Below are 17,420 nucleotides of genomic sequence, written 5' to 3'. Positions count from 1 at the left end.
GGTGATGTCTTTGGGGATATCTAGGGTCTGGCCTGGTCATTTTAAAACCCTGTGTTTTATTCAGGAATCTATCTTGACAGTTATTTGTATCTGTGGGCCAGATCAACCATTGTTTCCAATCAGGATGTGTTCTGTTTTGGTTTAATATATGGTTTACGTCTATCTCTTCATCTGTATCAGAGTTATTGCTAAACATTGTTGGCTTTGGAATAGACGGATTATTTAAATCTTTGATTTTGGCTAAGCCAAGACAGGTGGTTTGTTGAACAGTGTCATTTAAAAATATCATTTGTTCTGGGATCATGCAGGCTCTAAACAAAGCTTCTAAACCCTGTACTTGCCATTCTTTTGTACCCCAAACACTTTTCAAATCAACATTTTTGTCCCAATAATCAAATCCAAAAGTATTCATTTTTTCGAAGAATAAATCTGAATATATCAATTTTGTGTTGGTTATCATGGTTTTCATCCCTGTCTTGTTTGACAATTTAAAATAAAATGTTTCAGCATTACTTATGTTAAAACCTGAAAAATATGAATATTTGTCATAAACGGTTCTAGAGCTCCCTTTTGGAGGTGTAGCACAATGTTCCCATTGATTATAATTTAAAACATTTCTAGGTTGTGCCGATTTATGTAAAAAATGGTTACCATAATGGTTATAGCAATACATACTATCATAATTTGTAGAACCTTGCAAATAATCATGTTTTGTAAATTTAGCAGACATTACTAAGTCAGACATCATGTTGTTAATACTTTCGAAGTCCCAATCATCAGCAAATGAGTTTGGTTTTGCAAAGTCACTCAAAGAGATCTTGATTTGGTGTGGATATTTCAGGATCTCGACCGGACCATAAATTTCATAGTCAGTGTTGTCCCAGGCTACCCCACCAGGTATAGGATTGGCTGTGAAGTTGGCCGAAGAAAGTTCTCTTTTCTCGACGTGTGAAGATGTGTGTGGTTTGAGGACCAAGTTGATGTTCTGACTTGCTGTGTCCATTTTAGCATATTTTCCCTCAATGAAGCGTCCCAAAGTAAATACCATGATGAGCCAAAGTTTGAGGATAAATGCACCAAAATCCACCCAAAATTCAATCCATGGAGAAACCAGATATGTTTCTTTCAGTTGTTTCAAAAGTTCCTTCGCTTTGTCTTTAAAGGATTTTGATGATGGCTGTGTCTTTGATTCACTGAAGCCTTCAGAGGAATCATCGAAGTTGATGAAGTACCCGGATGCAGTTCTGTCAATTGTTCCAATTGCTTCAGGATTTTTGTTTCTTGCATTGTCACTTGGTACTTCATTGTAGATTGGTGTGTCTCTGCTAAATGTTTTTATTTGGGTTTTCAGAGGTCTTAGTTCTATTGCAGTGTTGCATAGTCCTTGTTGTTCTTCTGTAGGCGTTTCGAATGTGATGAGCCTCTTTGTTAGGACCTCTGTACTGGTAGCAAACCTTGGTGTTCTGCTACTTATTGGGAGTCCACTTGGCCTACTGTTTGTTATCGGCCACATGTTGTGGTTTTACCAGGTCGATGGATACAACTCGGTTCTCCTTTTTTCCAGCAAGTGGCGGTAGTACAACTGATCTTGTCCCGTTGACAGACAAGACAGGAACTGCTTTTCTGTAAGAAGGCCCAAATTCCTTCTTTACCGCGATCTTCTCCCTGACTAGATCCCCGACTTTTGGAATCCAGACAGGTCTTGCTGGGACAGGTGGTGATTCTTCAGTGGTTGTTGGCTGTTGTTTCAACTGTATGTTGCTCAGGTCTTTTCTTGTTTTGTTTAAGTCCTGCAAAATAGCCAAACGGTCTTTGACATCAAAGGTTTTTTCTATTACCACTGAAGTCTGACTATCAAGGTCAGAGATCAACATCCTAGTTCCGAATAATAATTCGTACGGACTGAATCCCTTCAGAGAATTTCTTGGCAAGTTATTTAGACTACGTTGGACACTTATTAGATGTTTGACCCACCCAGCTCCCGAACCTAATATCCTTTCTATTATAGATTGCTTTCTGCCTTGGTTTTTTCTTTACACCATCCCGTACCCTCAGGAAGGAAGTGAGAAGATTCCCGCTGGGCTGTGCTCATTTGGCCATGTTTCCCCCCAGGCTGGTATGCCTGAGTGAAAACAATGGTCGAACGTAGCATGCTCTTAGCGTATATGCCATTTAGACTCGCAAATCTTGTAAAATAGTCCGGACGTCAGCCGAGTGCTGTGGATCTACATTATAAGTGGAAACTAGCCTGTATATGTTAATCGCAAGCCATTCTTTTTACTGGTGATGTTATCTGCAGTCAGATTCCACCGTATTTTATTTTTTCTCTCCCCACTGCGATTTCTGTTGCAGTTTGGGCAGTTTTTTACAAACATGGTATGATGTAGGCTCATGCCTGGCCACCAGTACCGTGATTGTAAATCTTCCAGAGAATCTTTTAGTTTGAGGTGTCCAAGACCCTCACCCATATGTGCGTCTGCGACTAACAAGTGTCTCCTGTCCATGTTTGGAATCACTCTATCCCCCACTCCAGGGATTCGAGCAAAAGGGACGGAGTTTGCATCGATTATGTATGTATAATTGAGTGGATAGTTGATCGGTAACGCTGAGCAGTCGCCTTTTGATGACGTTTTCACCGCCAGCAATGTTTCACCGTCAATGTATTTTAATGTACGCTTTTTTCGATCTACGGGAGCCGATGTAGAAGCTGCCGCTGCGGCTGCTTCAGCCAATGAATTCCCCACAACGTGAACGCCATCACGCTGATGACTCAGTGAGTGTGTCACGTGAGTCTTTGGTAGTTCTTTTTTCAAAAGAGCTACTTGTTCCCAGAGCAGTTTCTGCTTTATTGGTGCATCTGTGTCATCTTTGTAACCGTTCTGAATCCATGTCTGCAAATCGCTGTTATATGATTTGACGCAGTAATATGAATCTGACACTATAAGTGTCGGGAATTCGCGATCCGCATTATCTAGCGCCATTTTCAATGCGATTATTTCAGTTTGTAGTTCTGAATTAGTTTCTACTGAGTGTGATTTTGTTAATAGAGGTTTTAATTTACCTCCGCGCCACACTTCTTTTGTAATCTCACATGTGGGATTGTATGCATGTTCTCCCCAAACGGAGGGTTGAGCATGTCCGTCTGTATAGATTACACAGGCGTAATGTCGTAGAGGCAGAATGTCGATTGGCAGAGGATACGTCTTTTCATATTTTAGATTTTTTAATTCTTCTAGTTCTGGTTCAAAGTAGTAGTATACTTTGTCCGTTGTGATTGAATTCACCCATTGTATCCATTCCGGATTCAATGTTGTTGTTGGTAAATTACAAGGTGTTGTTAGTGCCTCAAAGGCTGATTCTGCTGTTCTGACTGTGATATGTCTACCGTCAGCTATGTCTTTTTCTCTAGCTATTGCGGTTTGAACTGCACGAATTATTTTTTCTGTATTACTGAATTTCTGTTCAGCTTCTGTGTACAAGTGTGATTTGAATGCAATTGGTACCTTTTCTCCCTCATTAGAGGTCAGGTATGTGAATCCGCATCTCCCTGGGATGACTCGGATCACAAGGTTGCGTGTGTTATCACGTGTTTCTAATTTTGTTTTAATTAGCATGTCTGTTTGTAAGGATCTCAAAATTTCTGTGTGTGTTTGAGTCCAACTGGATCTTTTAAAGTCTGGTTTAATTAGATCATAAAGGGGTTTGACCCTTTCTGCGTAATTTGCAATGTATGTTCTTCCGAAATTTAGGAAGCCTAGAATTGACTGTAGGTTTTTTAGTGTTTTAGGAGCTTGGATTACGGCACATTTCTCTAGGAAATTGTCTGCCAGGCTTTTACCTTCACTTGATAACTCATATCCTAAGAATAGGACCGTCAGATGGGCAATTCTGGACTTTTTGAAGTTGAATTTGTAACCCTCTGCAGCGAACCCAAGTATTATGGTGTTCACCCTTTTCAAGTGAGTCTCCAAGTCATCATCTGTTAAGTAAATGTCATCAACATAAGATAATGCTTCATCATCATATAGTTGTAGTAATTCTGTTACTCTCGCTGAGAATACCCCCGGGCTGTTCTTGTACCCCTGGGCTAACTGACAGAATTGTTTTTGAGTGCCATTTACTGAGAATGCAGTTAAATATCTGCTCTCCGGTGCTATGTTTTGACAAAAGAATCCATTGGAAATGTCCAAGGTAGTTTTGTATTTTTTGCGCACTATGTTATTCATTAGTGCAGCACTGTGTGAGTTTTGCACTGCAAAGGTTTTGCAACATGTGTTAAGGTGTCGGTAATCCAAAACTAGACGATATGAATTGTCTGGTTTGGAGACCGGAAACAAAGGATTGTTCATTTGTGAGGTGCAAGTTTCAATCACCCCCTGGTATTCTAGCTGATCTAGTATTTCATTTACTTGTTTTTTAGCTTCTTGCTTAATTGGGTACTGCCTTTGTGCAGTAGGTTGTGATTTTAACTGGATTTTGTGAGGAGGAGAATCCTCATCCCATCCTACATGATTTTTATATAAAGCAGGTGCTAAGGCCACTGCCCACTTTCTAGCAAGTGTATATTTTTTATGAATCGGTATTTGATTCGAGAAGGCCGGCATAATTACTTCTTCGCCATGAGGGCACTCCCTGACAAACTCTGGTGGCCAGTCTTTTTCAGCTAGAAGGATGTCATAGCCTTTGGAGAGGTTATCCCAAAATAGTCCCCTTATTTTCCTAGTCTTATCTCCCTCTATACGTAATGTTATCTCGTATATCTTGTGGGGCTTGCTAACTCTGGTGTCTGCAGTTTCCACTTGAAGATATTCATTCGTGTCCACTGTCTCCAGATGATTCATAAGGACTTTGCGAGCTATGCTCACCTCTGCTGCGCTGTCTAGCATTGTCTGAGCCCACTCTCCGTTTTTCAGTTGTGTCCTCAGTATTCTCGGCATTTTTAACTACCTTGATACTGGCTACCTTCTTTTTTGGAAATTGTAATTTCTTTTTTAGCTGAGCAGGTTCCTTGTCTTTGGACTTGGCGTGCTCTTCTGATCGTCCTCTTCTTTCCGATTTCTGCGAGGAATTCTGAAAAGATTGAGAGAGACGTGTATCAATGTCTTGATATCTATCAGGTTTTTTAATATTATCCCTATTTCTAAGGTTATATCTATTCCCAGAGGGGTCACTCTGCGGTGACCTCTGTCTTTGGTTTGGAGATTTCTCTCTTCGCCTCGGAGACCTTCCTCTGGACTGGAATTTCTTTTCTTTAGGATTGGATTGTTTATTTCCATCCCAGTTCTTTTTTGGTGAATTATTATTATTAAAAAATATTTTTTCTGGACTTGTAGTCAGTTGCGGTTTTACTGGTATTCCACCTAGACTATCTCTGCCTAGTTCTTCATAGGATTTTTCTATGATTCTGGCAATTTCAGCTGGTTGGTCTGCTATATCTGTCTCTTTTAACCTCTGGCGGATCGCCACGTTTGCTGCTTCACCTTTTATGTTGGCTAATAATATAGCCGAGACCTGCTTGAAGTCTTTTAGTAATTTCATACCAAGAGTTAAAGCAGGTTCTGGACCGTATTCATCTTGAATTTGTTTTAGCACATCTGGTATTACCGAAATGGATGGAACACCGTGCGTTTTTGTGTAGATGGAAGCAAAGACTGTACCCCAAGTGTCACAGTCCTCAATGTGTGGTGCGATTCCCATTGGGAGACATATAGTCAGAATCCTGTGTTTTTCTAGCGGGGTGGTGTCAGGAAACACCGCCTCTATTTGGGTGATTTTCTGTGCCAACCAGAATGGTATTTGTTCCCGTTTAGCTGGAACTTTACCTAGGCAGGATTGGATGTTCTGTGGTGTAATTTTATTTGTGTTCCCCTGGTGAGGGGTCAGCTGTGGAAGTTTAATCGCTGGCTGAATTGTTGAAGTCCGCATTACATACTGAACTAATTGTCTATGAATTTTTAGTAGTTGTTTTAGCTGTATTAACAGCTCTGCTGCAGGCATTCTTTCGATGTCTGGATGTGGTGTGTATCCGGCTAAGACCGGCCACGTTGCTCCTGGTCTTCCTAAAGGACCGAGCCTTGTAATGTGATTATTATGTTTTAGGGCGCCATCAAATAAGAGCAAATGCTCTTGGAATTTGAGTGGTACTTCCACCTCCTCGAAAGGAGTGTACGTTTCAGGAGGTTCCTCTACTTTGTAATAGTGGAAGTACTTTGTTACAGCATTTGCTGCTGGAAAATGTATCCATGTATAGTATACCTCTGTCTGCCGATATTCGTGTGCCTCAATTACGAATATGACTGTTCCACCTCTAGGTGTCAGTCCATTTTCTATAAGTTTTAAGGTTATAGATCTCCTTTTAATGACCGGAATGAGTGTTATATTCGGGTCTGCTGCTTGCATGGTAGCATCAGCATCTGCGAGTTCAGTTGCTAATCTAACTGCCTCTCTTTCATCATCACTCTCTGCCATTTTACAGACAGGATGGTATTATGTCTATTTGCAGATCAGGTTTCTTTATGGAAACAGAGATTAGATGCACAATATTTTGGAACTGTTTATCCTTCAACGTTGACTATACCAAGAACCATACATAGGAGTTCCCTCCTGCGAGGTTTTGGAGGATATAACCTTTCACCCACTCCAGACGTCTTTGGAGTATAATGGGAAAAGGGGTCTGAGTGAGAAAGCACGACTGAGTTACTCTAAATGTCTTACGTTAGTTTTATCGCCCTTTCCAAACACGTTGGGCGCCATGTAGTGTAGCTCCTATTTTCCCAATAGGCTCTGCGCATTGGAATAATACCTACAGCAGTAAAGGCCTAGGCCAGACGTTAACTAGGTCTACTACTGTCGATACTAGACTTAATTTTTGGGTTTGCCAGCTAAGCTCAGAGTTCGCTAGAAACTTTCTCGAATGTTCAAGGAAGGAATTAACTCCCCTGATTAGACAAGAAGGGATTTAGTTTCTGACAACCATAGAACATGACAACTTTGCTCTCCCCTAATCAAGAGTCAATCTCGAGAGTCGTGTGAGCACAAGGCAATTATTTTACTCAGTCAGTACGTGCATTCTTAGTCTCATCAGATTGTAGAGAAAAGGAAGAGACGGGCGTGTTCAATAAAAAGGTGTTATTTATTGATCAGTCTCTTTTCTCATACAAGAGAAATGGATCGATATTATTGCAATACTTATAGTTAAGTAAAGTGCATACATTAAAAGCAATAGTATAAAATAATACTGTAAAAACATTGATATGGTTTCTGAGCCATATGATGTTTTAAATGATTAAAATATATTTACATACACATATACATTTGACTAAACGTACTCAACTGGTGTTTCTAAATACGCCTACCCCGTGTACCTGACCTAAGTCTAATGCGTGGGCGGGAATAGAAAGTTACAGTTTAAGTTAAGTTTGTTTTTGCCAAGTGAATAACTAAAGAATTCTCTGTGAGGGGTTATTCAGTTCTGTACCTGGAATTTAGGATGAATGAGGAATGGTATCTCTTTCTCTGCTCTCGATATTCCAGGCTGCCTGCGAGGGCTGCCCAGAAGCGCCGGTGCTGGGTCTCTCGGCTTGAGATAGCAGCGCGTCTCTCAGCGCGTCAGGAAGGCGGGGCTGCTGCCAGCGGGGTCTGCTTCTGCTTTCGGCTTCGGCAAGTATGGCTGCTCCGTCTTGTCACCACGCGTGTGTTTGCATAGGGCAAGGTCGGCAATATTTATACCTTAAAGGTGCCGAGATTGACGTAAGGATGGACATAGGTACGTCAATAAAGATGTCATACGACTTGCTCGTTAGCACATTCTTTACTAAAGTTCTCTGTGAAATCAAAACAATGGCCGCACGGATTATCCAGGTTGTCATAGGTTTGATTTGTTATGAGAACGTCGTATGCCTTATCAGGGGCTGGAGGAATGTCGCTTGTCTAATTAGATCTCAAGCGTCATGACCTAATCAGATAACACGTTCCTGTGCCGTAGTGTGACTGCGTCAGATAACGGTATCTGCATCATGGGGGTTTTCTTGCCTCATGGGCTGACTGTTAGTTAACTTGATAGTTAGTTTAACCAGAATAGGGTCAGGAATGGGGGGACTGATTCAGAACCTATAGAAATACACGACACAACCAGAAGATACCTCCAAGAGGAGGAGTGATCGAATAAAAAGACAAAACAAAAAGTACAAGTCTCCTGAATGGACGCTCGTTTTAGAAGAATTTGAAGATCTTGATATAACTGACGAGAGCGACGGAGAGCCAGTCGCTGAGTACTCTGCCGAAGAGGAAGACGAGCCACCGTGAATTCGCACAAAGTAAGCTACTGGTGTAAAGACACAAAGAGGGGTCGAGAAACTTCTTCTGAGCCAAAAATGTCTGATTCAAACGTGAATGGTAGACCTAGTTGCAGTCGTTGCAAAACATGCTGCAAGGTATGTGTATGTAGTATAGTTATACTGATATTACTCTGGATAGGACTAACAGTTTTCATTCCTTTTGCGGTGAGCAAAAATACTAATATTGGCCCTACTGAGATTGTAAATACTGAGACTGAAGAACTAACAACACAAAGTGTAGCAATACATGAAAGAGCACTCAGACAAACAAATCAAGACCTAGAAGCATCAGATGAGGGAGGACTACATTATCATGGAGTTAAGAATAAAACGCATTTAAATGTTTTCGCAAACTTGTTAATACACTATGTAGAGACTATGGAAATTGAAGATTGCTATGTCTGCATGAAGCTACCTACCTCTGTGGCTGAAGGCGTGACATACCATTACCTGCCCCTGACCTATGGAATTTACTGTAGCATTTTAGCTAATTTATTTTACAAAAGAGGACCGTTACAGTACTATTACTCTAACAATGACGTGATCTTTTCTGAACTCCCTATACGTGGGAACTTGAATCCTGTACATACTAAAAGTGACGTTACTCGCTATATGGGCGAATACTTTCTGACTATAGGTAATATAGACATAGGTGACGCACACAGAGATAACTTGACCTGTTCTTTGCGTGAGCAGGAAAAGATGTTCCTGAACATGGCAGAGAAAAGGAGAATAAAAATAAAAAGAAAGGCAGATGACGAAACACAGAAAAGGCCAAAATGGGCTGAGAACATGGAAGGCACCTCAAATGGTGGAGCGGGTCCTGCTCTGTTGCTGGATTTTGAAAAGAAAGGAAAGCTATGTCTTCACCGCGAGAAGACTAGCTACTATAATAACATTTTCATTGGTTCCAGTGAATGCGAACATAATTACAAGGTAATTGGAGGTTGGGGTTTCAAAAATGGGTCAGAGCCTGTGTTTCCTGGAATTTAATATATTTGTGGGGACAAGGCTTATTTCAAATTGCCGGATCACTGGTATGGAAGCTGCTACTTTGGCATTGTCTTCCCGAAAATATACCATGTGAACAAAGTTGCTGGAAGCAGTGAAAATACTAATGGCTTAGTGCGTAGTAAAAGAGAAAGCATAGGTGAAATAATGGGTAGTATTTTCAGTGCACTGATACCTGGAGTGGGAGTGGTTCTGAACACTCACAGAATTTGCAAATTGTCCACTATAGTGGATGTGTTGTCTACTGACACAGCTCATGGATTTCTGCTGGTCAATACCGAACTGGTTGCGATCAGATCAATGGTTTTGCAGAACAGACTTGCTCTTGACACCTTATTAGCAAAGGAGGGCGGAGTCTGCCGGATGTTGAAGGCGCAACATTGTTGCACTTATATTCCGGACAAAAGTGTACAGCTCAAAAGATACGTGAAAAACATTACTAATTTGGAAAGGGAACTCAAACTACTCGAGGTTGACAGTGCCTGGAAGAGACTGGTAGATGGTCTCTCAAATGTAGGTCATTGGTTTGCTAGCTTAGGTAAAAGCTTATTGTTTAAGGTACTGATGCCAATTGGAATTATAGGTCTTATCCTATTCTTCATATTTGTCTGTTGCAAATGTCGCAAGCACACCCGAAAGCATCAAGTGAATGCTAGAGGAGTGAAACGAAGTGTGGATGAACTTGAATTAGAGGAAATGAATAATCAGATATACAAAAGGGTGAAGAATTCTCACCCTACCAAAAATGAGAGAGAAAAGCTGAATAGCTTGCTGGAAGAGATAGAGCTGTATAAGGTGCGATAAGTTGGCATCTGGTTCCATTTTTTGTGATGATAGTAAATATCCTCAAAGAGGGGATTGATGAAGCAAAGCTTCGCATTTGCGACTTGCTGTAGTCATGAACCTCGCTCATGAGTAACCAAGTAATAATTTGTACGTCTTACTAACTTTTATTTCATGTTTGAAACGAGGTAAATGAAGCTTGCATATGTGTATTTCTAATACGATTAATTCGAGTCAATAAAATGGCCGCTGCTTTGAAATAGCTTCTGCGCATGCGTCAGTCACACTCACGTGTCCTGACGTGTTTGCAGGTTTGGAGGGAAATAGTTGCGCATGCGTAATACATAGCTTTGGCAATAACGTGGTACTGCTCGTGCCATTGCTCTTGTGCCTGTGTATATGTAGCTAACATTTAGACTGCATAAGTATAATTTTTGGTGATAAGTTGAAAGTACAAAACCAATGATGTGTTTTCATAACGTTATTTCTATGTATTAATTTGTTCTCGCTTACTTTTTATGTACCGCGGGAAATGGGGGTCTGACTGAGCCGAAAGCCATCTTGGAGGTCCTTTCTGCGCAGGACCGTCCGTCTGGGGAGAAGTCAACCTTGGCTGGTGGAACTCAGCCAGCTGGCAGGGATGGGCAAGATGCTCCTGAGAACTGACCTGCGAACTCAGCAGGACGGAGTCATGTGTCCCTATTCTGAAACAATGTTAATTTGTCATTGTATTTCCCTGGACTTTCTCATGAGAACCCCAATCTCGCTAGGCGGTACCCAGAGATGCAAAGTAGGCATCGAAATAGTGTGTTCTGATTGGTGTGTTACCCAAATCCTATCTTAGGACCAATCCAAATTGAGGGATTCTGACACTTTGCAACATTGGGGGGTGGTACACCGTCCCCAAACTGTATAACTACCCTGGGTTCACCTAGGGAAATTGTCCGACTTGTCTGGTTTAGCTGACCTGTCACTGACCCAACGCACTCAATAGGTGACTGAAGATACAGAGCACTGCGGAGTACTCTGTCCGAAATTGACCATAGACTAAGGTTCTACTGAACCTTAAAGTGCTGGCGAAGCACTTTGCTGGGAGTTCGCTGACCCAATCGGGGTCTTGATCGATAGCTGCAGAGAGGGTGGAGCGCAGGCGTTGCTTCCGAACTGCGGGTGCTGGTCCTGTCCTGAGGGTTTCCTGTCCTGTCCTGGGTGTCCATTCTGCACCTGCTGTCCATTGAGGGTTATCCTTCCTTGAGGGTTTTCTGTCCTTAACTGACCCGTGGCCAGGGTTTGGTTTTCACACCAGTCTAGGTAAATATTGCTCTGAAATCCTTTAAACTTGCACCTTTCTATTTTTCTGTCTTTTGCTTCAATAAAGACACACCTTTGCATATGTTGATTTTTCCATGCTTTTGCCGCAAATTATTGAAACGTAAAGTCATTGCATATTTCCATAACGTTTCCCATGTTACCCTACCTGTTAGAAATCATATTTTGCATTGCAGTTTGTCATTTTCTGATATGGTCTAGAACGGCCTTTCTTAAACTGTCCAAAGAACTTTTGCCCTAAATGCATAGCGTTTCCTGTTGCATCCCATATTAGCATCTCCATGATTACCCTGACTTTATTTCTCTATAGTTATGTACTTTTCATTATCTTGATTATCGATTGTCTTATCCTTGTAAATCTAATGCTTACTGAGAACGAACTTTAGATAAAGATTTTAAAACTTCCAGTTGTCCGTGGTCATTTTACAAAGGTATTAAATGTCATTTTGAGTTGTATTTTGCTGCCTTTCCTTTACAGCTAGCTCCCTGATCCATTGTGGTCATAGGTACCCGTGTCGGTGGATGGTAAGTCGGGTACGCTGAGGAATAACAGTAGGGAATTCACACAAATTGGTAGCAGCCCGTGAAGTCACCCGGTCAATGTATATGGTGAATTGAAATATATGGGCCCGAAGCCGGAAGCGGCGAAATTATTGGTTGGGTGACCTCGCGCGCTCTATCACTAACCATGCTCTTGAGTTTATTGTCATTTAGACGAGTATCTGACATAAGAGCCTTGGATGTGGCTCACAGGCCTTTCTCTCCACAAGGAGTAGCATCCTATGTGACTAGACATACCGAAACGTCATGATCAATATTTTATCTAGCTTTTAATTACTGTAAAAAGTTATTGGTTGTTTCGTGTCTGCGTTGTTACAACACCCAAACTTCTGATTTTCATCCTCCTCTCACTTCTGAATTACGGATATCTTACAAGAAAGCATTAAAGTCTTTATCTGCGTCTACTATTTCTAATTTGGTCAGAGAGATTATGGCTTAAGCTGGGACTGACATTTCTCTTTTTGGTACCCACTCAGTTAGACGAGTTTTGGCATCCAAAGTATATCTCTAAGCTGGTCGCCTGGAGGGCATTCTTAAAGCAGCAAATTGGTCAAGAATGTCTTCCTTTAGAACGTTTTATTACAAACCAATCAATCATGTGTTTAGCAATGTTATTGCACAGATTTGAACTTGTCAAAATCGAGCCTACAGTTTTGAAATTGAATGGAAAATCTCTCCCACTAAAGTGATAAGAGGTTTGGAATCTATAAAAAACGCTGAGACGAAGATTTTCACTCCTGCCACTCCCATGTGGTACAATTTACCTTTTTCTTCCAGTTTAACTCGACCTCATTTCCCATCGTGATGAAGACGAAGCGCACACTGGCCTTCTGTGGCTGATTTAATGCCAAGTCTGACAGTCTATCTCATATTTCTCCATAGCATCAAGAGTCACTCTATCTAAATTTACTTTTTAAACAATCTCATAAGAATTGATCTTTTGGGGATGACGATTGCTGCTCTTAAAAGATAGTTATACAGAGGATTGGCTGCTGATTGGTGGCTCTATGGTGAGGTTGTTGGCATACTAGAGAGCTGACCTCAGATTGCATGTTATACTATTTTTTTCATCCATGGTATGTGCATTCCTTACTTTATTTGATGCTAGAATTTAACAGTAAAGAAATTAAGTCGTACTCTTGTCACTTTAGTGGGGGAGATTTTCCATTCTGCAGTGCTTCCCTGACTTTCGGATAGATTCCAATGGAACAGCCACCACTTTAAATTTCCTGTGCAAGTAATTTCTCTTAGGCCACAATATCTACATGAGGGCACATTCCAACCAATGATTTCTCAGAGGGTCTTTCGCTGGTCCATCAGGAAAATGTGCCTTTCTGAACAATAATGAATTCTTCTGTCTTGAATTTCTGTGAGGACACTAGACTCTTCTTCATTTACGGTCTTTTGCTGCATGTATAAGAGGGTGAAAGGACAGCAAATGTGAGGTACGAACACACCAAAAATAGCTTCTTTCTTTTATCCTTGTTTGTCCCCAGGTATACTGAGATCCAATCTTCCCCATATACTGTTCCATCTGAGAAGACATAAACCCCATTCCAGAGTCTCAGCACGACTGAGTGAAATGTACCCACATAACTCAACACAAATGTAGCTGTTGAGGAACCAGCCTCACTCTGCCTTATAAAAACTGCATTTTTTGACCCTGTACTCCGCCACCTTTTAGCTAGGTTCACACAACACAAAGACCAATTACAAAACATTTGTATTCTTTACTTTCCAAAAAACTGTAGTATACTGTCCTTAATACATGGTTGGCATGCTCATACTCAGAACATTTGGGAAGAAGTACATAAAAGTCATATATTAACAAATTCTAAGTTTAAAAGTAACTAAAACCTACTGGTACCCACACAAGTGGGAGGTAGCAGGATGGAATTGATACATGCAGAAATGTGTTCTTTAATATAAGCAAATGTATTCCATTACGTAAACTAAAATATAGGTTTTTCTAAAATGGTGTTTGCTGGCATGTCATCTCCAGGTATTCATCAACATGCCAGAGATATGCAGAGATGGGCAATCAAGGTAGGCTCAAGCCTGATGTAGCCCATGTGTCTGGCTTGGCACTGTGTCCAATTTCAATGATGCCACACCCAAGTCACGTAATGCCTTATTCCTCACCTCTCTAATGCAGTTTTACAAATAAATAATTTTGAAAAAAGCTCCATACTAAATGAAGACAAGTATCTTTAACATAGTTGGAACATAAGTGGAATGGCAGTTTAGTGATTGACGTACACTCAGTTTACAAATCTTGTTTCTAGAAAGTCAGTTTACACATTTTGTGTTTTGATCATTTGTGAAGTGCAGAAAGCTTCCCAAAGACACAAAAGTTGAAACATGACTGTATGGTAGATATAATCAACAACATTTTCATTTCTTAATTAAAAAAAAAAATTCTGAATGTGGAAAGGTTGAAGCAGTGTGACCAGATGGTTCCATATCACCAGGGCACCAATTTTCCATTTATGGACTTTACTCTTACATATCAGGTCTGTTGGTCGAATCGGCTCAATTAAAATAAACCATGACTACAAATCTCCGAATGCACTGATATGTTGAATAAAAACCCAGAACTGGAAAAGTTATATCCTGATGGACTCTGAAGAAAACCATCCCTGGATTGATTGGCAACAACAGACAGATTTATTGAAATTACACCATTTTCGTTGTAAAGAGACACCTATGAAAAAACTATTGTGTGTAAACCTAGAGACAGGATGATATAACCTCTGCAGAATGTATGCACTTGCTACTCCAATCCCAGCTTCCCTGCTAGGCCAATTAGTTTGAACCTTTAAAAAAAGACACTTTCTCTAGTTGTGCCTTACGTTTCTCAACTGCAAGATCCAAGAGCAATAAGAAGGGATTTAGTCCACCGTGTGCATTATACATATATATTGATCTATACACGGGATGGTGTTGCTGTATATAACACTGACGGTGTATAAAATATACATAAAAATTACATTTTCTTTTGCCAAAGCAACGTCAAGTGGGAAACTTTCTTAAATAGCTCAACATTTATATTCGCAATTATCTTGAATAAATAAAGTAATGTATCAAACTGAAACACTCAATGGCAACAAATTGCCCATCTGTAAAATTGAAAATAGCGTATGTTTTACATGCCACATGTTGCGTGATATATATATATATATATATATATATATATATATATATATATATATATATATATATATGTCTTTCATAGCTCTCCTTTGCTGTTCTGTTTCTTGGGGCCGCGCCAGATTCCTTGCTCGGTGCTTTTTTATTACTTGCCCATCTTTAGGACTCAATGTGTGCACTTCAGAAATCACTTGACAGTTAAGCACAGTCTGACAAGCACCCACCTCTCAGAACCCCCTTTTATTATTATCGTGCACCCTGGTGGCATTGCTGGTATCCACCACCAGGCAATGTGTAGTTTATGGAGAAAGCTCCTCACCTGTATGCCAGGCTCATGCACTCCAGCAGTCGGGTCACAGTGGGGTCTATGATGTCCACCGCCGCCCCCTCCCTGCGCCCTTCAGGCTCGCGACCACCCCCATGAGGAGAAGACACCATGAAGTGTCCGCTGTGAATGACCTGCTGCGGCCCTTCCGATTCTGAGTCCGTGTCCGAGTCCAAAACTTGAGCCATGCCCGGCGGCAGCGCCCGATAGGCAGCCATGGGGACTGGGAAGCCTGGGGGACTGCGGGGCGGGGCTCTGGGTCAGAGGCGGAGCGGGCAGCCCGAGGTGGGACAGTCAGTGGTAGGCGGAACTACTTGTAATAAATTGGCCAATCACAGACTTCCTTCCGTGTATGGCATACACTTGAACGTCCAATCGCCTGCTGTTCCACCTGTGCTTTATGATAAAGCGACAAATCAAGAATTAGGTTTACCGGCAGTTGTTCTTTTATCAGAAGCAACCTTATCGAGAACGCTATAAATAGGACAACACAATCCAATCGTGATCCTGTTCACCTTCAGGCGATGCGCTAACCAATTAAGACCGGCTCCACCTGTGTGCACAAAATCTGCACGGACCAATAATAATGCCAGCCCTGTGCAGACTGACCTATCAAATGCGGTCCAAGTACCACCTGCAAGCGTGTCCTCCAGCAGCAGAGCAGTTGTCAACACTCTGAAAAGTGTTATTTGAACTTTGTAGAAGACCTGAAAGAGCACGGGTAAACCAATATGTTTTTAATGTGGCGCTTCGTTGCGTCTTTCCGTGGTTAGTGTAGCGCTCTAGTGCTCCGAGGGTCTCTCCTGAGCCCCGGAAGCACTAGCACACATTGTAACACCTTCTGGCCAGGCGTGGCCAGAAGGAGATAAATAAACGGGCTTGAAGTGGCACGGCACTTCCTGCCCAGACCAGTAATCTGAGTGCGTGCATCATTTGTGAGTGTGCGCACAGCACACATGTGTAGTGACCCCAAGGCCTTGGAGTCCATCAGTCTCCACACTGGCGACGAGGGAGTGGAGCCACCCACGCCCGCGAGCAAACCAGCTGCGAGAGCGCCGGAGCCGTCGAGCCCCGTTCCGACCGGCGCCCGCCGACCCAGCGCCTGTGACCGCCCCGTGAGTCCCAACACCAACCCCTGAGTGAAGACGTCGCCTACCGGTAAGCAGCAGATGCCAGAAGCTGCGTGGGGACCGGTACCGGCGACGCGCTGAGGCGAGGAGACAGGAGGCGCCGGAGAAAGGCCCAGCCGGCCGCGTCTGAAGTGCGCGCATGCGCAGACGCTCAAAGCCGACGCAGGCCTCAGACCGGCACCGCGTGTGTGCGCAACGCCTCGCGCTGGAGGGGGATCAATGAGGCTGTGACCTCGCCGTGATTGAGAGCACGCCCAGCGCCCTGTCTATATGCTCAACTACACGAGCGAACGAAGGGGAAAGAATTACCATATAAAACAAGCACTGGACAGCACAAGCAAACAAGCACAGGGCAAACCAATTCGACAGGCTCAGAACAACACGTGTAAACGCTAAGCTTGCGTGACCAGCGCCTAAAGAGAACACTGCCCACGACACCATGTCTCAAGACCAGGGAGGGGCCACCGGAGGGGCACCACAGGTGGCAGCGCCCCCTGCAGCTCAAGCTCCAACACCCTCCGCACATGCGCAATTACAGGCGCTACCGCCCTTCAGCGAACTAATCGACCCGGGGACAGCAGCACCCCGATGGGCAGTATGGCTAGGACAACTTAACAATTATTTCACGGCCACCCGAGAAAAAGACAATGAAGTGAAGCGATCTCTACTCCTCCACTTCGGAGGCACAGAACTGTACAAGTTATTCAGACACCTCCCCAACACAGGTGCCGCCAATGATTTTGATGCTGCGGTCAACGCGCTCAACGCCCATTTCGACCCTCAACTAAACCCCCA

The 17,420-nt window shown here is 42.4% G+C and overlaps 1 protein-coding gene across 2 annotated transcripts in view; it reads right to left on the bottom strand.

Moving 5' to 3' along the window:
* Nucleotides 1-15,747, bottom strand: part of MLXIPL (MLX interacting protein like) — an 883,858-nt gene extending 868,111 nt beyond the window's left edge. The window contains exon 1 of one of the 2 annotated variants that reach the window (XM_078679572.1): nucleotides 15,490-15,747. Coding sequence is in view for 1 of the 2 variants with exons in the window: in XM_078679571.1 (XP_078535697.1) it covers nucleotides 15,490-15,713 (224 nt within the window). In the remaining variant the exon portion in view is untranslated. The remainder of the gene's footprint in view (nucleotides 1-15,489) is intronic. The other variant, XM_078679571.1, reaches the window with a different exon arrangement.
* Between the last annotated feature and the right edge of the window lie 1,673 nt (nucleotides 15,748-17,420).

The sequence above is a fragment of the Lissotriton helveticus genome, chromosome 3_1, assembly GCF_964261635.1.
Source record: "Lissotriton helveticus chromosome 3_1, aLisHel1.1, whole genome shotgun sequence".
In the NCBI taxonomy this organism is placed as follows: domain Eukaryota; kingdom Metazoa; phylum Chordata; class Amphibia; order Caudata; family Salamandridae; genus Lissotriton; species Lissotriton helveticus.
The sequence above is the reverse complement of the archived record's forward strand: the minus strand, read 5'-3'. Positions and strand labels throughout refer to the sequence as shown.